The sequence below is a fragment of the Narcine bancroftii genome, chromosome 1 (genome assembly GCF_036971445.1).
Source record: "Narcine bancroftii isolate sNarBan1 chromosome 1, sNarBan1.hap1, whole genome shotgun sequence".
NCBI lineage: Eukaryota > Metazoa > Chordata > Chondrichthyes > Torpediniformes > Narcinidae > Narcine > Narcine bancroftii.
The window spans coordinates 248,457,847-248,478,865 of NC_091469.1; the positions used below are offsets into that span (position 1 = coordinate 248,457,847).

At 37.9% G+C, this 21,019-nt stretch overlaps 2 protein-coding genes across 2 annotated transcripts in view; both read right to left on the reverse strand.

The window, feature by feature from the left end:
- LOC138755110 (mucin-2-like) overlaps positions 1-1,641 on the reverse strand; it is a 28,970-nt gene extending 27,329 nt beyond the window's left edge. Inside the window, exons 1-2 of the mRNA XM_069920459.1 lie at positions 1,617-1,641; positions 717-929 (exon numbers count right to left, since the gene is read on the reverse strand). Coding sequence (XP_069776560.1) covers positions 717-929; positions 1,617-1,641 — 238 coding nt within the window. The remainder of the gene's footprint in view (positions 1-716; positions 930-1,616) is intronic.
- Positions 1,642-1,803: 162 nt separating this feature from the next.
- The window catches only part of LOC138755144 (mucin-2-like), a 238,272-nt gene continuing 219,056 nt past the window's right edge, over positions 1,804-21,019 (reverse strand). The window contains exons 72-83 of the mRNA XM_069920567.1: positions 19,936-20,148; positions 18,188-18,400; positions 16,440-16,652; positions 14,691-14,903; positions 12,943-13,155; positions 11,195-11,407; positions 9,446-9,658; positions 7,698-7,910; positions 5,950-6,162; positions 4,201-4,413; positions 2,453-2,665; positions 1,804-2,018 (exon numbers count right to left, since the gene is read on the reverse strand). Coding sequence (XP_069776668.1) covers positions 1,804-2,018; positions 2,453-2,665; positions 4,201-4,413; positions 5,950-6,162; positions 7,698-7,910; positions 9,446-9,658; positions 11,195-11,407; positions 12,943-13,155; positions 14,691-14,903; positions 16,440-16,652; positions 18,188-18,400; positions 19,936-20,148 — 2,558 coding nt within the window. The remainder of the gene's footprint in view (positions 2,019-2,452; positions 2,666-4,200; positions 4,414-5,949; positions 6,163-7,697; positions 7,911-9,445; positions 9,659-11,194; positions 11,408-12,942; positions 13,156-14,690; positions 14,904-16,439; positions 16,653-18,187; positions 18,401-19,935; positions 20,149-21,019) is intronic.

Here is a 21,019-nt window from a genome sequence, read left to right on the forward strand (position 1 = left end):
ATCAAGACAGAGTTGACTATGATCAAGATGCTCTTTGGCCAAAATAGTTCATGCTGATTGAGCTGCTCTAAATGAAAATAACATGGACAGAAATTATTTGGTCATCTTGTCTTTGAGTCCATCGCTGTCCATTCGAAGCACTGATATCACGGGAGTAAGGATTACAGAGAAGAGTTTCGTTGCAGTCATTGGTGCAGAGGATAAGTGATAATTGTAGAATCTTTTCTCCGTGAGAGGACTTATTATCCGCAAGAGATGAGAGTGTCTCCTGGAGAGGCTGGACTAATGTCACAATACCAATTATGGAGAAAGAAGCAAATAATATTTCAAAAAGAGGATAATTGGCCAGAATTTTGCACCAACAACTTCCATTCATTACATCTATGTTTCTCGACCCAATGTGTATACAGAACATTAAATGACGAGGTTTCGGTTGTTGGCTCTATAAATCACATATCCTGAAGTGGATCAATTTAAAGAAAAATTCTGCAGGTGAATTGGAGTAAAGTTTAGTTTATGGTAAGTTAATTTCCTCAGCCTAAACCTACACAGAAAAGCATTTCCATTCTGTGGTCATCCTGCTAAAATTATGAATTGGATTATCCTCTTGTCAATCTAAATCATTTTGTGCATTCAACTAAGGTTAGGAGCATATCTTGCTGTCAATCTGTTTTCAATGGATGATAAAACTTCTACACGGTAACTGTTTGACTTACCAGCTGACATCCTTTGTCCGTGATTGTCACAGGTACAGGTTGAAGTTGCTGTTGGTGTTGTAGTTACTGTCATGGTTGTTTCTGTTGTTGGGGTTTCGACGGTGCTGGTGGTACTTTCACATCTTCCTGTATACTTCAGAAGTTCACAATCGTCCGTACACAGAGTGAAGTTACAGAGGCCTGATTTCCCAGCAGAAGTCACAATCGCCTGACCTGGAGGCAGAGTAATGATAATGAGTTTAAGGACATAAACTTTGTGCAATGTATATACGGACTGAAATACATACTTGATGCAGAAAACAGGATATTTTAAGATATAAGAAAAATATGAGAATCGATCTCTATTTATTTTTTTAAAGTTGGATTGAAAGCAATGAGGTAATCATGAAAATCTATTGAAAAATGCGTAGACCAGCATTAGAATAGTGTGTTCTGGTCAGGTCTTTCACTGCAGAAAAGGTATACATTCTTTTGAGCGTATCCGAGGAGTTTCACCACAATGTGCCTGGTTCAGGACACATATCGTATGAAACAATGATAACAAATTTAGGGTTTTTCCCTTGAAAGAGTCAAAGGACGAGAGAAAAATCAGAGAGGAACACAAGATGATGATTAATCGTCTATAATTTGCTGCCAGGTGTAATAATAGTGAAAAGCAAATTCAAGAGGTCATCTTTTATTGTGAGTGGAAGAAGTTTCATAGGAGATGATGGAGATATGATTTTGACACAGACACTGATGGATTCCTGGAAAGCATTGCCAGGCAAGGTGTAGGTTTTGTGAGAATGGAGACAATCAGAAGACACCAATGGCCATATGGATGAAGGAAAAAACATGTGATGAATCTTGGCAGGGGCAAAATAGATTGTATGGAATAGTTTTACACAAATGTGTACATACTATTGGCCTGAAAGCTCAGCCCCATTACTTGCTTAATTGTGAAGGGACAACAGAAACTTTAAATTAACATATAGTTTTACATCCTTCCAATAAATCAATTGCATATCAGTCTCTGAGGAAATCATGACAGAGTTGACTATGATCAAGATGCTCTTTGGCTAAAATAGTTCATGCTGATTGAGCTGCTCTAAATGAAAATAACATGGACAGAAATTATTTGGTCATCTTGTCTTTGTGTCCATCGCTGTCCATTCGAAGCACTGACAACACGGGAGTAAGGATCACAGAGAAGAGTTTCGTTGCAGTCATTGGTGCAGAGGATAAGTGATAATTGTAGAATCTTTTCTCCGTGAGAGGACTTATTATCCGCAAGAGATGAGAGTGTCTCCTGGAGAGGCTGGACTAAAATCACAATACCAATTATGGAGAAAGAAGCAAATAATATTTCAAAAAGAGGATAATTGGCCAGAATTTTGCACCAACAACTTCCATTCATTACAGCTATGTTTCTCGACCCAATGTGTATACAGAACATTAAATGACGAGGTTTCGGTTGTTGGCTATATAAATCACATATCCTGAAGTTGATCAATTTAAAGAAAACTTCTGCAGGTGAATTGGAGTAAAGTTTAGTTTATGGTAAGTTAATTTCCTCAGCATAAACCTACACAGAAAAGCATTTCCATTCTGTGGTCATCCTGCTAAAATTATGAATTGGATTATCCTCTTGTCAATCTAAATCATTTTGTGCATTCAACTAAGGTTAGGAGCATATCTTGCTGTCAATCTGTTTTCAATGGATGATAAAACTTCTACACGGTAACTGTTTGACTTACCAGCTGACATCCTTTGTCCGTGATTGTCACAGGTACAGGTTGAAGTTGCTGTTGGTGTTGTAGTTACTGTCATGGTTGTTTCTGTTGTTGGGGTTTCAACGGTGCTGGTGGTACTTTCACATCTTCCTGTATACTTCAGAAGTTCACAATCGTCCGTACACAGAGTGAAGTTACAGAGGCCTGATTTACCTGCAGAAGTCACAATCGCCTGACCTGGAGGCAGAGTAATGATAATGAATTTAAGAAATAAACTTTGTGCAATGTATATACGGACGGAAATACATACTTGATGCAGAAAACAGTATATTTTAAGATATAAGAAAAGTATGAGAATCGATCTGTATTTATTTTTTTTAATTTGGATTGAAAGCAATGAGGTAATCATGAAAATCTATTCAAAAATGCGTAGAGCACCATTAGAATAGTATGTTCTTGTCAGGTCTTTTACAGCAGATAAGGTGTACATTCTTTTGAGCGTATCTGAGGAGTTTCACCACAATGTGCCTGGGTCAGGGCACATATCGTATGAAACAAGAATAACAAATGTAGGGATTTTCCCTCGAAAGAGTCAAAAGACGAGAGAAGAAATCAAAGAGGAACACAAGTTGATGATTAATCATCTATCATTTGTTACCAGGTGTCATAATAGCAAAAATCAGATTTAAGAGGTCATCTTTTATTGTGAGTGGAAGAAGTTTCATAGGAGATGATGGAGATATGATTTTGACACAGACTCTGGTGGATTCCTGGAAAGCATTGCCAGGCAAGGTGTAGGTTTTGTGAGAATGGAGACAATCAGAAGACACCGATGGCCATATGGAAGAAGGAAAAAATATGTGTTGAAAATTGGCAGGGGCAAAATATATTGTGTGGAATAGATTTACACAAATGTGTACATACTATTGGCCTGAATGGCCAGCCCCGTTCTAGGTTAAGTACTTGCATAATTGTGAAGGGACAACAGAGACTTTAAATTGACTTATATTTTTACATCCTTCCAATAAATCAATTGCAGATCAGTCTCTGAGAAAATCAAGGCAGAGTTGAATATGATCAAGATGCTCTTTGGCCAAAATAGTTCATGCTGACTGAGCTTCTCTAATTGAAAATAACATGGACAGAAATTATTTGGTCATCTTGTCTGTGAGTCCATCGCAGTCCATTCGAAACACTGACATCATGGGAGTTTGGATCATAGAGAAGAGTTTGGTTGCAGTGATTGGAGCAGAGGATAAGTAATAATTGCAGAATCTTTTCTCCGTGAGAGGATTGATAATCCGCAAGAGATGAGACTGTCACCTGGACAGGCTGGATTAGTGTCACACTACCAATCATGGAGAAAGAAGCAAATAATATTTCAAACAGAGGAGCATGGGCCATGAATTTTGCACCAACTACTTCCATTCATTACAGCTATGTTTCTCGACACAATGTGTATACAGAACATTAAATGACGAGATTTCGGTTGTAGGCTATATAAATGACATATCCTGAAGTTGATCAACTTAAATAAAATTTCTGGAGGTGAATTGGAGTAAAGTTTAGTTTATGGTAAGTTAATTTCCTCAGCCTAAACCTACACAGAAATGTATTTCCATTCTGTGGTCATTCTGCTAAAATTATGAATTGGATTATCCTCTCGACAATCTTACCCATTTTGTGCTTTCAACTAAGGTTAGGAGCATATCTTGCTGTCAACCTGTTTTCAATGGATGATAAAACTTCTACACGGTAACTGTTCGACTTACCAGCTGACATCCTTTGTCCGTGATTGTCACAGGTACAGGTTGAAGTTGCTGTTGGTGTTGTAGTTACTGTCATGGTTGTTTCTGTTTTTGGGGTTTCAACGGTGCTGGTGGTACTTTCACATCTTCCTGTATACTTCAGAAGTTCACAATCGTCCGTACACAGAGTGAAGTTACAGAGGCCTGATTTACCTGCAGAAGTCACAATCGCCTGACCTGGAGGCAGAGTAATGAAAATGAATTTAAGGACATAAACTTTGTGCAATGTATATACGGACGGAAATACATACTTGATGCAGAAAACGGTATATTTTAAGATATAAGAAAAGTATGAGAATCGATCTGTATTTATTTTTTTAAATTTGGATTGAAAGCAATGAGGTAATCATGAAAATCTATTGAAAAATGCGTAGACCAGCAGTAGAATAGTGTGTTCTGGTCAGGTCTTTCACAGCAGATAAGGTGTACATTCTTTTGAGCGTATCTGAGGAGTTTCACCACAATGTGCCTGGGTCAGGGCACATATCGTATGAAACAAGAATAACAAATTTAGGGATTTTCCCTTGAAAGAGTCAAAGGACGATAGAAGAAATCAAAGAGGAACACAAGTTGATGATTAATCATCTATCATTTGCTACTAGGTGTCATAATAGCAAAAATCAGATTCAAGAGGACATTTTTTATTGTGAGTGGAAGAAGTTTTATAGGAGTTGATAGAGATATGATTTTGACACAGACACTGGTGGTTTCCTGGAAAGCATTGCCTGGCAAGGTGTAGGGTTTGTGAGAATGGAGACAATCAGAAGACACCGATGGCCATATGGATGAAGGAAAAAAAATGTGATGAATCTTGGCAGATGCAAAATAGATTGTGTGGAATAGTTTTACACAAATGTGTACATACTATTGGCCTGAATGGCCAGCCCCGTTCTATGTTAAGTACTTGCTTAATTGTGAAGGGACAACAGAAACTTTAAATTAACTTATAGCTTTACTTCCTTCCAATAAATCAATTGCAGATCAGTCTCTGAGGAAATCAAGACAGAGTTGACTATGATCAAGATGCTCTTTGGCCAAAATAGTTCATGCTGACTGAGCTGCTCTAAATGAAAATAACATGGACAGAAATTATTTGGTCATCTTGTCTGTGAGTCCATCGCAGTCCATTCGAAGCACTGACATCATGGGAGTTTGGATCATAGAGAAGAGTTTGGTTGCAGTGATTCGTGCAGAGGATAAGTAATAATTGCAGAATCTTTTCTCCGTGAGAGGATTGATAATCCGCAAGAGATGAGACTGTCACCTGGACAGGCTGGACTAGTGTCACACTACCAATCATGGAGAAAGAAGCAAATAATATTTCTAACAGAGGAGGATGGGCCATGAATTTTGCACCAACTACTTCCATTCATTACAGCTATGTTTCTCGACACAATGTGTATACTGAACATTAAATGACGAGGTTTCGGTTGTGGGCAAAATAAATGACATATCCTGAAGTTGATCAATTTAAATAAAATTTCTGGAGGTGAATTGGAGTAAAGTTTAGTTTATGGTAAGTTAATTTCCTCAGCTTAAACCTACACAGAAAAGCATTTCCATTCTGTGGTCATCCTGCTAAAATTATGAATTGGATTATCCTCTTGTCAATCTAAATCATTTTGTGCATTCAAGTCAGGTTAGCAGCAGATATTGCTGTCGATCTATTTTCAATGGATGATAAAACTTCTACACGGTAACTAATTGACTTACCAGCTGACATCCTTTGTCCGTGATTGTCACAGGTACAGGTTGAAGTTGCTGTTGGTGTTGTAGTTACTGTCATGGTTGTTTCTGTTGTTGGGGTTTCGACGGTGCTGGTGGTACTTTCACATCTTCCTGTATACTTCAGAAGTTCACAATCGTCCGTACACAGAGTGAAGTTACAGAGGCCTGATTTCCCAGCAGAAGTCACAATCGCCTGACCTGGAGGCAGAGTAATGATAATGAGTTTAAGGACATAAACTTTGTGCAATGTATATACGGACTGAAATACATACTTGATGCAGAAAACAGGATATTTTAAGATATAAGAAAAATATGAGAATCGATCTCTATTTATTTTTTTAAAGTTGGATTGAAAGCAATGAGGTAATCATGAAAATCTATTGAAAAATGCGTAGACCAGCATTAGAATAGTGTGTTCTGGTCAGGTCTTTCACTGCAGAAAAGGTATACATTCTTTTGAGCGTATCCGAGGAGTTTCACCACAATGTGCCTGGTTCAGGACACATATCGTATGAAACAATGATAACAAATTTAGGGTTTTTCCCTTGAAAGAGTCAAAGGACGAGAGAAAAATCAGAGAGGAACACAAGATGATGATTAATCGTCTATAATTTGCTGCCAGGTGTAATAATAGTGAAAAGCAAATTCAAGAGGACATCTGTTTATTGTGAGTGGAAGAAGTTTCATAGGAGATGATAGAGATATGATTTTGACACAGACACTGGTGGTTTCCTGGAAAGAATTGCCTGGCAAGGTGTAGGGTTTGTGAGAATGGAGACAATCAGAAGACACCGATGGCCATATGGATGAAGGAAAAAATATGTGATGAATCTTGGCAGATGGAAAATAGATTCTGTGGAATAGTTTTACACAAATGTGTACATACTATTGGCCTGAATGGCCAGCCCCGTTCTATGTTAAGTACTTGCTTAATTGTGAAGGGACAACAGAAACTTTAAATTAACTTATAGTTTTACATCCTTCCAATAAATCAATTGCATATCAGTCTCTGAGGAAATCAAGACAGAGTTGACTATGATCAAGATGCTCTTTGGCCAAAATAGTTCATGCTGATTGAGCTGCTCTAAATGAAAATAACATGGACAGAAATTATTTGGTCATCTTGTCTTTGAGTCCATCGCTGTCCATTCGAAGCACTGATATCACGGGAGTAAGGATTACAGAGAAGAGTTTCGTTGCAGTCATTGGTGCAGAGGATAAGTGATAATTGTAGAATCTTTTCTCCGTGAGAGGACTTATTATCCGCAAGAGATGAGAGTGTCTCCTGGAGAGGCTGGACTAATGTCACAATACCAATTATGGAGAAAGAAGCAAATAATATTTCAAAAAGAGGATAATTGGCCAGAATTTTGCACCAACAACTTCCATTCATTACATCTATGTTTCTCGACCCAATGTGTATACAGAACATTAAATGACGAGGTTTCGGTTGTTGGCTCTATAAATCACATATCCTGAAGTGGATCAATTTAAAGAAAAATTCTGCAGGTGAATTGGAGTAAAGTTTAGTTTATGGTAAGTTAATTTCCTCAGCCTAAACCTACACAGAAAAGCATTTCCATTCTGTGGTCATCCTGCTAAAATTATGAATTGGATTATCCTCTTGTCAATCTAAATCATTTTGTGCATTCAACTAAGGTTAGGAGCATATCTTGCTGTCAATCTGTTTTCAATGGATGATAAAACTTCTACACGGTAACTGTTTGACTTACCAGCTGACATCCTTTGTCCGTGATTGTCACAGGTACAGGTTGAAGTTGCTGTTGGTGTTGTAGTTACTGTCATGGTTGTTTCTGTTGTTGGGGTTTCAACGGTGCTGGTGGTACTTTCACATCTTCCTGTATACTTCAGAAGTTCACAATCGTCCGTACACAGAGTGAAGTTGCAGAGGCCTGATTTACCTGCAGAAGTCACAATCGCCTGACCTGGAGGCAGAGTAATGATAATGAATTTAAGAAATAAACTTTGTGCAATGTATATACGGACAGAAATACATACTTGATGCAGAAAACAGTATATTTTATGATATAAGAAAAGTATGAGAATCGATCTGTATTTATTTTTTTAAATTTGGATTGAAAGCAATGAGGTAATCATGAAAATCTATTGAAAAATGCGTAGAGCACCATTAGAATAGTGTGTTCTTGTCAGGTCTTTCACAGCAGATAAGGTGTACATTCTTTTGAGCGTATCTGAGGAGTTTCACCACAATGTGCCTGGGTCAGGGCACATATCGTATGAAACAAGAATAACAAATGTAGGGATTTTCCCTCGAAAGAGTCAAAAGACGAGAGAAGAAATCAAAGAGGAACACAAGTTGATGATTAATCATCTATCATTTGTTACCAGGTGTCATAATAGCAAAAATCAGATTCAAGAGGACATCTTTTATTGTGAGTGGAAGAAGTTTCATAGGAGATGATGGAGATATGATTTTGACACAGACTCTGGTGGATTCCTGGAAAGCATTGCCAGGCAAGGTGTAGGTTTTGTGAGAATGGAGACAATCAGAAGACACCGATGGCCATATGGAAGAAGGAAAAAATATGTGTTGAAAATTGGCAGGGGCAAAATATATTGTGTGGAATAGATTTACACAAATGTGTACATACTATTGGCCTGAATGGCCAGCCCCGTTCTATGTTAAGTACTTGCATAATTGTGAAGGGACAACAGAGACTTTAAATTGACTTATATTTTTACATCCTTCCAATAAATCAATTGCAGATCAGTCTCTGAGAAAATCAAGGCAGAGTTGAATATGATCAAGATGCTCTTTGGCCAAAATAGTTCATGCTGACTGAGCTTCTCTAATTGAAAATAACATGGACAGAAATTATTTGGTCATCTTGTCTGTGAGTCCATCGCAGTCCATTCGAAACACTGACATCATGGGAGTTTGGATCATAGAGAAGAGTTTGGTTGCAGTGATTGGAGCAGAGGATAAGTAATAATTGCAGAATCTTTTCTCCGTGAGAGGATTGATAATCCGCAAGAGATGAGACTGTCACCTGGACAGGCTGGATTAGTGTCACACTACCAATCATGGAGAAAGAAGCAAATAATATTTCAAACAGAGGAGCATGGGCCATGAATTTTGCACCAACTACTTCCATTCATTACAGCTATGTTTCTCGACACAATGTGTATACAGAACATTAAATGACGAGATTTCGGTTGTAGGCTATATAAATGACATATCCTGAAGTTGATCAACTTAAATAAAATTTCTGGAGGTGAATTGGAGTAAAGTTTAGTTTATGGTAAGTTAATTTCCTCAGCCTAAACCTACACAGAAATGTATTTCCATTCTGTGGTCATTCTGCTAAAATTATGAATTGGATTATCCTCTCGACAATCTTACCCATTTTGTGCTTTCAACTAAGGTTAGGAGCATATCTTGCTGTCAACCTGTTTTCAATGGATGATAAAACTTCTACACGGTAACTGTTCGACTTACCAGCTGACATCCTTTGTCCGTGATTGTCACAGGTACAGGTTGAAGTTGCTGTTGGTGTTGTAGTTACTGTCATGGTTGTTTCTGTTTTTGGGGTTTCAACGGTGCTGGTGGTACTTTCACATCTTCCTGTATACTTCAGAAGTTCACAATCGTCCGTACACAGAGTGAAGTTACAGAGGCCTGATTTACCTGCAGAAGTCACAATCGCCTGACCTGGAGGCAGAGTAATGAAAATGAATTTAAGGACATAAACTTTGTGCAATGTATATACGGACGGAAATACATACTTGATGCAGAAAACGGTATATTTTAAGATATAAGAAAAGTATGAGAATCGATCTGTATTTATTTTTTTAAATTTGGATTGAAAGCAATGAGGTAATCATGAAAATCTATTGAAAAATGCGTAGACCAGCAGTAGAATAGTGTGTTCTGGTCAGGTCTTTCACAGCAGATAAGGTGTACATTCTTTTGAGCGTATCTGAGGAGTTTCACCACAATGTGCCTGGGTCAGGGCACATATCGTATGAAACAAGAATAACAAATTTAGGGATTTTCCCTTGAAAGAGTCAAAGGACGATAGAAGAAATCAAAGAGGAACACAAGTTGATGATTAATCATCTATCATTTGCTACTAGGTGTCATAATAGCAAAAATCAGATTCAAGAGGACATTTTTTATTGTGAGTGGAAGAAGTTTTATAGGAGTTGATAGAGATATGATTTTGACACAGACACTGGTGGTTTCCTGGAAAGCATTGCCTGGCAAGGTGTAGGGTTTGTGAGAATGGAGACAATCAGAAGACACCGATGGCCATATGGATGAAGGAAAAAAAATGTGATGAATCTTGGCAGATGCAAAATAGATTGTGTGGAATAGTTTTACACAAATGTGTACATACTATTGGCCTGAATGGCCAGCCCCGTTCTATGTTAAGTACTTGCTTAATTGTGAAGGGACAACAGAAACTTTAAATTAACTTATAGCTTTACTTCCTTCCAATAAATCAATTGCAGATCAGTCTCTGAGGAAATCAAGACAGAGTTGACTATGATCAAGATGCTCTTTGGCTAAAATAGTTCATGCTGACTGAGCTGCTCTAAATGAAAATAACATGGACAGAAATTATTTGGTCATCTTGTCTGTGAGTCCATCGCAGTCCATTCGAAGCACTGACATCATGGGAGTTTGGATCATAGAGAAGAGTTTGGTTGCAGTGATTCGTGCAGAGGATAAGTAATAATTGCAGAATCTTTTCTCCGTGAGAGGATTGATAATCCGCAAGAGATGAGACTGTCACCTGGACAGGCTGGACTAGTGTCACACTACCAATCATGGAGAAAGAAGCAAATAATATTTCTAACAGAGGAGGATGGGCCATGAATTTTGCACCAACTACTTCCATTCATTACAGCTATGTTTCTCGACACAATGTGTATACTGAACATTAAATGACGAGGTTTCGGTTGTGGGCAAAATAAATGACATATCCTGAAGTTGATCAATTTAAATAAAATTTCTGGAGGTGAATTGGAGTAAAGTTTAGTTTATGGTAAGTTAATTTCCTCAGCTTAAACCTACACAGAAAAGCATTTCCATTCTGTGGTCATCCTGCTAAAATTATGAATTGGATTATCCTCTTGTCAATCTAAATCATTTTGTGCATTCAAGTCAGGTTAGCAGCAGATATTGCTGTCGATCTATTTTCAATGGATGATAAAACTTCTACACGGTAACTAATTGACTTACCAGCTGACATCCTTTGTCCGTGATTGTCACAGGTACAGGTTGAAGTTGCTGTTGGTGTTGTAGTTACTGTCATGGTTGTTTCCGTTGTTGGGCTTTCGACGGTGCTGGTGGTACTTTCACATCTTCCTGTATACTTCAGAAGTTCACAATCGTCCGTACACAGAGTGAAGTTACAGAGGCCTGATTTCCCAGCAGAAGTCACAATCGCCTGACCTGGAGGCAGAGTAATGATAATGAGTTTAAGGACATAAACTTTGTGCAATGTATATACGGACTGAAATACATACTTGATGCAGAAAACAGGATATTTTAAGATATAAGAAAAATATGAGAATCGATCTCTATTTATTTTTTTAAAGTTGGATTGAAAGCAATGAGGTAATCATGAAAATCTATTGAAAAATGCGTAGACCAGCATTAGAATAGTGTGTTCTGGTCAGGTCTTTCACTGCAGAAAAGGTATACATTCTTTTGAGCGTATCCGAGGAGTTTCACCACAATGTGCCTGGTTCAGGACACATATCGTATGAAACAATGATAACAAATTTAGGGTTTTTCCCTTGAAAGAGTCAAAGGACGAGAGAAAAATCAGAGAGGAACACAAGATGATGATTAATCGTCTATAATTTGCTGCCAGGTGTAATAATAGTGAAAAGCAAATTCAAGAGGACATCTGTTTATTGTGAGTGGAAGAAGTTTCATAGGAGATGATAGAGATATGATTTTGACACAGACACTGGTGGTTTCCTGGAAAGAATTGCCTGGCAAGGTGTAGGGTTTGTGAGAATGGAGACAATCAGAAGACACCGATGGCCATATGGATGAAGGAAAAAATATGTGATGAATCTTGGCAGATGGAAAATAGATTCTGTGGAATAGTTTTACACAAATGTGTACATACTATTGGCCTGAATGGCCAGCCCCGTTCTATGTTAAGTACTTGCTTAATTGTGAAGGGACAACAGAAACTTTAAATTAACTTATAGTTTTACATCCTTCCAATAAATCAATTGCATATCAGTCTCTGAGGAAATCAAGACAGAGTTGACTATGATCAAGATGCTCTTTGGCCAAAATAGTTCATGCTGATTGAGCTGCTCTAAATGAAAATAACATGGACAGAAATTATTTGGTCATCTTGTCTTTGAGTCCATCGCTGTCCATTCGAAGCACTGATATCACGGGAGTAAGGATTACAGAGAAGAGTTTCGTTGCAGTCATTGGTGCAGAGGATAAGTGATAATTGTAGAATCTTTTCTCCGTGAGAGGACTTATTATCCGCAAGAGATGAGAGTGTCTCCTGGAGAGGCTGGACTAATGTCACAATACCAATTATGGAGAAAGAAGCAAATAATATTTCAAAAAGAGGATAATTGGCCAGAATTTTGCACCAACAACTTCCATTCATTACATCTATGTTTCTCGACCCAATGTGTATACAGAACATTAAATGACGAGGTTTCGGTTGTTGGCTCTATAAATCACATATCCTGAAGTGGATCAATTTAAAGAAAAATTCTGCAGGTGAATTGGAGTAAAGTTTAGTTTATGGTAAGTTAATTTCCTCAGCCTAAACCTACACAGAAAAGCATTTCCATTCTGTGGTCATCCTGCTAAAATTATGAATTGGATTATCCTCTTGTCAATCTAAATCATTTTGTGCATTCAACTAAGGTTAGGAGCATATCTTGCTGTCAATCTGTTTTCAATGGATGATAAAACTTCTACACGGTAACTGTTTGACTTACCAGCTGACATCCTTTGTCCGTGATTGTCACAGGTACAGGTTGAAGTTGCTGTTGGTGTTGTAGTTACTGTCATGGTTGTTTCTGTTGTTGGGGTTTCAACGGTGCTGGTGGTACTTTCACATCTTCCTGTATACTTCAGAAGTTCACAATCGTCCGTACACAGAGTGAAGTTGCAGAGGCCTGATTTACCTGCAGAAGTCACAATCGCCTGACCTGGAGGCAGAGTAATGATAATGAATTTAAGAAATAAACTTTGTGCAATGTATATACGGACGGAAATACATACTTGATGCAGAAAACAGTATATTTTATGATATAAGAAAAGTATGAGAATCGATCTGTATTTATTTTTTTAAATTTGGATTGAAAGCAATGAGGTAATCATGAAAATCTATTGAAAAATGCGTAGAGCACCATTAGAATAGTGTGTTCTTGTCAGGTCTTTCACAGCAGATAAGGTGTACATTCTTTTGAGCGTATCTGAGGAGTTTCACCACAATGTGCCTGGGTCAGGGCACATATCGTATGAAACAAGAATAACAAATGTAGGGATTTTCCCTCGAAAGAGTCAAAAGACGAGAGAAGAAATCAAAGAGGAACACAAGTTGATGATTAATCATCTATCATTTGTTACCAGGTGTCATAATAGCAAAAATCAGATTCAAGAGGACATCTTTTATTGTGAGTGGAAGAAGTTTCATAGGAGATGATGGAGATATGATTTTGACACAGACTCTGGTGGATTCCTGGAAAGCATTGCCAGGCAAGGTGTAGGTTTTGTGAGAATGGAGACAATCAGAAGACACCGATGGCCATATGGAAGAAGGAAAAAATATGTGTTGAAAATTGGCAGGGGCAAAATATATTGTGTGGAATAGATTTACACAAATGTGTACATACTATTGGCCTGAATGGCCAGCCCCGTTCTATGTTAAGTACTTGCATAATTGTGAAGGGACAACAGAGACTTTAAATTGACTTATATTTTTACATCCTTCCAATAAATCAATTGCAGATCAGTCTCTGAGAAAATCAAGGCAGAGTTGAATATGATCAAGATGCTCTTTGGCCAAAATAGTTCATGCTGACTGAGCTTCTCTAATTGAAAATAACATGGACAGAAATTATTTGGTCATCTTGTCTGTGAGTCCATCGCAGTCCATTCGAAACACTGACATCATGGGAGTTTGGATCATAGAGAAGAGTTTGGTTGCAGTGATTGGAGCAGAGGATAAGTTATAATTGCAGAATCTTTTCTCCGTGAGAGGATTGATAATCCGCAAGAGATGAGACTGTCACCTGGACAGGCTGGATTAGTGTCACACTACCAATCATGGAGAAAGAAGCAAATAATATTTCAAACAGAGGAGCATGGGCCATGAATTTTGCACCAACTACTTCCATTCATTACAGCTATGTTTCTCGACACAATGTGTATACAGAACATTAAATGACGAGATTTCGGTTGTAGGCTATATAAATGACATATCCTGAAGTTGATCAACTTAAATAAAATTTCTGGAGGTGAATTGGAGTAAAGTTTAGTTTATGGTAAGTTAATTTCCTCAGCCTAAACCTACACAGAAATGTATTTCCATTCTGTGGTCATTCTGCTAAAATTATGAATTGGATTATCCTCTCGACAATCTTACCCATTTTGTGCTTTCAACTAAGGTTAGGAGCATATCTTGCTGTCAACCTGTTTTCAATGGATGATAAAACTTCTACACGGTAACTGTTCGACTTACCAGCTGACATCCTTTGTCCGTGATTGTCACAGGTACAGGTTGAAGTTGCTGTTGGTGTTGTAGTTACTGTCATGGTTGTTTCTGTTTTTGGGGTTTCAACGGTGCTGGTGGTACTTTCACATCTTCCTGTATACTTCAGAAGTTCACAATCGTCCGTACACAGAGTGAAGTTACAGAGGCCTGATTTACCTGCAGAAGTCACAATCGCCTGACCTGGAGGCAGAGTAATGAAAATGAATTTAAGGACATAAACTTTGTGCAATGTATATACGGACGGAAATACATACTTGATGCAGAAAACGGTATATTTTAAGATATAAGAAAAGTATGAGAATCGATCTGTATTTATTTTTTTAAATTTGGATTGAAAGCAATGAGGTAATCATGAAAATCTATTGAAAAATGCGTAGACCAGCAGTAGAATAGTGTGTTCTGGTCAGGTCTTTCACAGCAGATAAGGTGTACATTCTTTTGAGCGTATCTGAGGAGTTTCACCACAATGTGCCTGGGTCAGGGCACATATCGTATGAAACAAGAATAACAAATTTAGGGATTTTCCCTTGAAAGAGTCAAAGGACGATAGAAGAAATCAAAGAGGAACACAAGTTGATGATTAATCATCTATCATTTGCTACTAGGTGTCATAATAGCAAAAATCAGATTCAAGAGGACATTTTTTATTGTGAGTGGAAGAAGTTTTATAGGAGTTGATAGAGATATGATTTTGACACAGACACTGGTGGTTTCCTGGAAAGCATTGCCTGGCAAGGTGTAGGGTTTGTGAGAATGGAGACAATCAGAAGACACCGATGGCCATATGGATGAAGGAAAAAAAATGTGATGAATCTTGGCAGATGCAAAATAGATTGTGTGGAATAGTTTTACACAAATGTGTACATACTATTGGCCTGAATGGCCAGCCCCGTTCTATGTTAAGTACTTGCTTAATTGTGAAGGGACAACAGAAACTTTAAATTAACTTATAGCTTTACTTCCTTCCAATAAATCAATTGCAGATCAGTCTCTGAGGAAATCAAGACAGAGTTGACTATGATCAAGATGCTCTTTGGCCAAAATAGTTCATGCTGACTGAGCTGCTCTAAATGAAAATAACATGGACAGAAATTATTTGGTCATCTTGTCTGTGAGTCCATCGCAGTCCATTCGAAGCACTGACATCATGGGAGTTTGGATCATAGAGAAGAGTTTGGTTGCAGTGATTCGTGCAGAGGATAAGTAATAATTGCAGAATCTTTTCTCCGTGAGAGGATTGATAATCCGCAAGAGATGAGACTGTCACCTGGACAGGCTGGACTAGTGTCACACTACCAATCATGGAGAAAGAAGCAAATAATATTTCTAACAGAGGAGGATGGGCCATGAATTTTGCACCAACTACTTCCATTCATTACAGCTATGTTTCTCGACACAATGTGTATACTGAACATTAAATGACGAGGTTTCGGTTGTGGGCAAAATAAATGACATATCCTGAAGTTGATCAATTTAAATAAAATTTCTGGAGGTGAATTGGAGTAAAGTTTAGTTTATGGTAAGTTAATTTCCTCAGCTTAAACCTACACAGAAAAGCATTTCCATTCTGTGGTCATCCTGCTAAAATTATGAATTGGATTATCCTCTTGTCAATCTAAATCATTTTGTGCATTCAAGTCAGGTTAGCAGCAGATATTGCTGTCGATCTATTTTCAATGGATGATAAAACTTCTACACGGTAACTAATTGACTTACCAGCTGACATCCTTTGTCCGTGATTGTCACAGGTACAGGTTGAAGTTGCTGTTGGTGTTGTAGTTACTGTCATGGTTGTTTCCGTTGTTGGGCTTTCGACGGTGCTGGTGGTACTTTCACATCTTCCTGTATACTTCAGAAGTTCACAATCGTCCGTACACAGAGTGAAGTTACAGAGGCCTGATTTCCCAGCAGAAGTCACAATCGCCTGACCTGGAGGCAGAGTAATGATAATGAGTTTAAGGACATAAACTTTGTGCAATGTATATACGGACTGAAATACATACTTGATGCAGAAAACAGGATATTTTAAGATATAAGAAAAATATGAGAATCGATCTCTATTTATTTTTTTAAAGTTGGATTGAAAGCAATGAGGTAATCATGAAAATCTATTGAAAAATGCGTAGACCAGCATTAGAATAGTGTGTTCTGGTCAGGTCTTTCACTGCAGAAAAGGTATACATTCTTTTGAGCGTATCCGAGGAGTTTCACCACAATGTGCCTGGTTCAGGACACATATCGTATGAAACAATGATAACAAATTTAGGGTTTTTCCCTTGAAAGAGTCAAAGGACGAGAGAAAAATCAGAGAGGAACACAAGATGATGATTAATCGTCTATAATTTGCTGCCAGGTGTAATAATAGTGAAAAGCAAATTCAAGAGGACATCTGTTTATTGTGAGTGGAAGAAGTTTCATAGGAGATGATAGAGATATGATTTTGACACAGACACTGGTGGTTTCCTGGAAAGAATTGCCTGGCAAGGTGTAGGGTTTGTGAGAATGGAGACAATCAGAAGACACCGATGGCCATATGGATGAAGGAAAAAATATGTGATGAATCTTGGCAGATGGAAAATAGATTCTGTGGAATAGTTTTACACAAATGTGTACATACTATTGGCCTGAATGGCCAGCCCCGTTCTATGTTAAGTACTTGCTTAATTGTGAAGGGACAACAGAAACTTTAAATTAACTTATAGTTTTACATCCTTCCAATAAATCAATTGCATATCAGTCTCTGAGGAAATCAAGACAGAGTTGACTATGATCAAGATGCTCTTTGGCCAAAATAGTTCATGCTGATTGAGCTGCTCTAAATGAAAATAACATGGACAGAAATTATTTGGTCATCTTGTCTTTGAGTCCATCGCTGTCCATTCGAAGCACTGATATCACGGGAGTAAGGATTACAGAGAAGAGTTTCGTTGCAGTCATTGGTGCAGAGGATAAGTGATAATTGTAGAATCTTTTCTCCGTGAGAGGACTTATTATCCGCAAGAGATGAGAGTGTCTCCTGGAGAGGCTGGACTAATGTCACAATACCAATTATGGAGAAAGAAGCAAATAATATTTCAAAAAGAGGATAATTGGCCAGAATTTTGCACCAACAACTTCCATTCATTACATCTATGTTTCTCGACCCAATGTGTATACAGAACATTAAATGACGAGGTTTCGGTTGTTGGCTCTATAAATCACATATCCTGAAGTGGATCAATTTAAAGAAAAATTCTGCAGGTGAATTGGAGTAAAGTTTAGTTTATGGTAAGTTAATTTCCTCAGCCTAAACCTACACAGAAAAGCATTTCCATTCTGTGGTCATCCTGCTAAAATTATGAATTGGATTATCCTCTTGTCAATCTAAATCATTTTGTGCATTCAACTAAGGTTAGGAGCATATCTTGCTGTCAATCTGTTTTCAATGGATGATAAAACTTCTACACGGTAACTGTTTGACTTACCAGCTGACATCCTTTGTCCGTGATTGTCACAGGTACAGGTTGAAGTTGCTGTTGGTGTTGTAGTTACTGTCATGGTTGTTTCTGTTGTTGGGGTTTCAACGGTGCTGGTGGTACTTTCACATCTTCCTGTATACTTCAGAAGTTCACAATCGTCCGTACACAGAGTGAAGTTGCAGAGGCCTGATTTACCTGCAGAAGTCACAATCGCCTGACCTGGAGGCAGAGTAATGATAATGAATTTAAGAAATAAACTTTGTGCAATGTATATACGGACGGAAATACATACTTGATGCAGAAAACAGTATATTTTATGATATAAGAAAAGTATGAGAATCGATCTGTATTTATTTTTTTAAATTTGGATTGAAAGCAATGAGGTAATCATGAAAATCTATTGAAAAATGCGTAGAGCACCATTAGAATAGTGTGTTCTTGTCAGGTCTTTCACAGCAGATAAGGTGTACATTCTTTTGAGCGTATCTGAGGAGTTTCACCACAATGTGCCTGGGTCAGGGCACATATCGTATGAAACAAGAATAACAAATGTAGGGATTTTCCCTCGAAAGAGTCAAAAGACGAGAGAAGAAATCAAAGAGGAACACAAGTTGATGATTAATCATCTATCATTTGTTACCAGGTGTCATAATAGCAAAAATCAGATTCAAGAGGACATCTTTTATTGTGAGTGGAAGAAGTTTCATAGGAGATGATGGAGATATGATTTTGACACAGACTCTGGTGGATTCCTGGAAAGCATTGCCAGGCAAGGTGTAGGTTTTGTGAGAATGGAGACAATCAGAAGACACCGATGGCCATATGGAAGAAGGAAAAAATATGTGTTGAAAATTGGCAGGGGCAAAATATATTGTGTGGAATAGATTTACACAAATGTGTACATACTATTGGCCTGAATGGCCAGCCCCGTTCTATGTTAAGTACTTGCATAATTGTGAAGGGACAACAGAGACTTTAAATTGACTTATATTTTTACATCCTTCCAATAAATCAATTGCAGATCAGTCTCTGAGAAAATCAAGGCAGAGTTGAATATGATCAAGATGCTCTTTGGCCAAAATAGTTCATGCTGACTGAGCTTCTCTAATTGAAAATAACATGGACAGAAATTATTTGGTCATCTTGTCTGTGAGTCCATCGCAGTCCATTCGAAACACTGACATCATGGGAGTTTGGATCATAGAGAAGAGTTTGGTTGCAGTGATTGGAGCAGAGGATAAGTTATAATTGCAGAATCTTTTCTCCGTGAGAGGATTGATAATCCGCAAGAGATGAGACTGTCACCTGGACAGGCTGGATTAGTGTCACACTACCAATCATGGAGAAAGAAGCAAATAATATTTCAAACAGAGGAGCATGGGCCATGAATTTTGCACCAACTACTTCCATTCATTACAGCTATGTTTCTCGACACAATGTGTATACAGAACATTAAATGACGAGATTTCGGTTGTAGGCTATATAAATGACATATCCTGAAGTTGATCAACTTAAATAAAATTTCTGGAGGTGAATTGGAGTAAAGTTTAGTTTATGGTAAGTTAATTTCCTCAGCCTAAACCTACACAGAAATGTATTTCCATTCTGTGGTCATTCTGCTAAAATTATGAATTGGATTATCCTCTCGACAATCTTACCCATTTTGTGCTTTCAACTAAGGTTAGGAGCATATCTTGCTGTCAACCTGTTTTCAATGGATGATAAAACTTCTACACGGTAACTGTTCGACTTACCAGCTGACATCCTTTGTCCGTGATTGTCACAGGTACAGGTTGAAGTTGCTGTTGGTGTTGTAGTTACTGTCATGGTTGTTTCTGTTTTTGGGGTTTCAACGGTGCTGGTGGTACTTTCACATCTTCCTGTATACTTCAGAAGTTCACAATCGTCCGTACACAGAGTGAAGTTACAGAGGCCTGATTTACCTGCAGAAGTCACAATCGCCTGACCTGGAGGCAGAGTAATGAAAATGAATTTAAGGACATAAACTTTGTGCAATGTATATACGGACGGAAATACATACTTGATGCAGAAAACGGTATATTTTAAGATATAAGAAAAGTATGAGAATCGATCTGTATTTATTTTTTTAAATTTGGATTGAAAGCAATGAGGTAATCATGAAAATCTATTGAAAAATGCGTAGACCAGCAGTAGAATAGTGTGTTCTGGTCAGGTCTTTCACAGCAGATAAGGTGTACATTCTTTTGAGCGTATCTGAGGAGTTTCACCACAATGTGCCTGGGTCAGGGCACATATCGTATGAAACAAGAATAACAAATTTAGGGATTTTCCCTTGAAAGAGTCAAAGGACGATAGAAGAAATCAAAGAGGAACACAAGTTGATGATTAATCATCTATCATTTGCTACTAGGTGTCATAATAGCAAAAATCAGATTCAAGAGGACATTTTTTATTGTGAGTGGAAGAAGTTTTATAGGAGTTGATAGAGATATGATTTTGACACAGACACTGGTGGTTTCCTGGAAAGCATTGCCTGGCAAGGTGTAGGGTTTGTGAGAATGGAGACAATCAGAAGACACCGATGGCCATATGGATGAAGGAAAAAAAATGTGATGAATCTTGGCAGATGCAAAATAGATTGTGTGGAATAGTTTTACACAAATGTGTACATACTATTGGCCTGAATGGCCAGCCCCGTTCTATGTTAAGTACTTGCTTAATTGTGAAGGGACAACAGAAACTTTAAATTAACTTATAGCTTTACTTCCTTCCAATAAATCAATTGCAGATCAGTCTCTGAGGAAATCAAGACAGAGTTGACTATGATCAAGATGCTCTTTGGCCAAAATAGTTCAT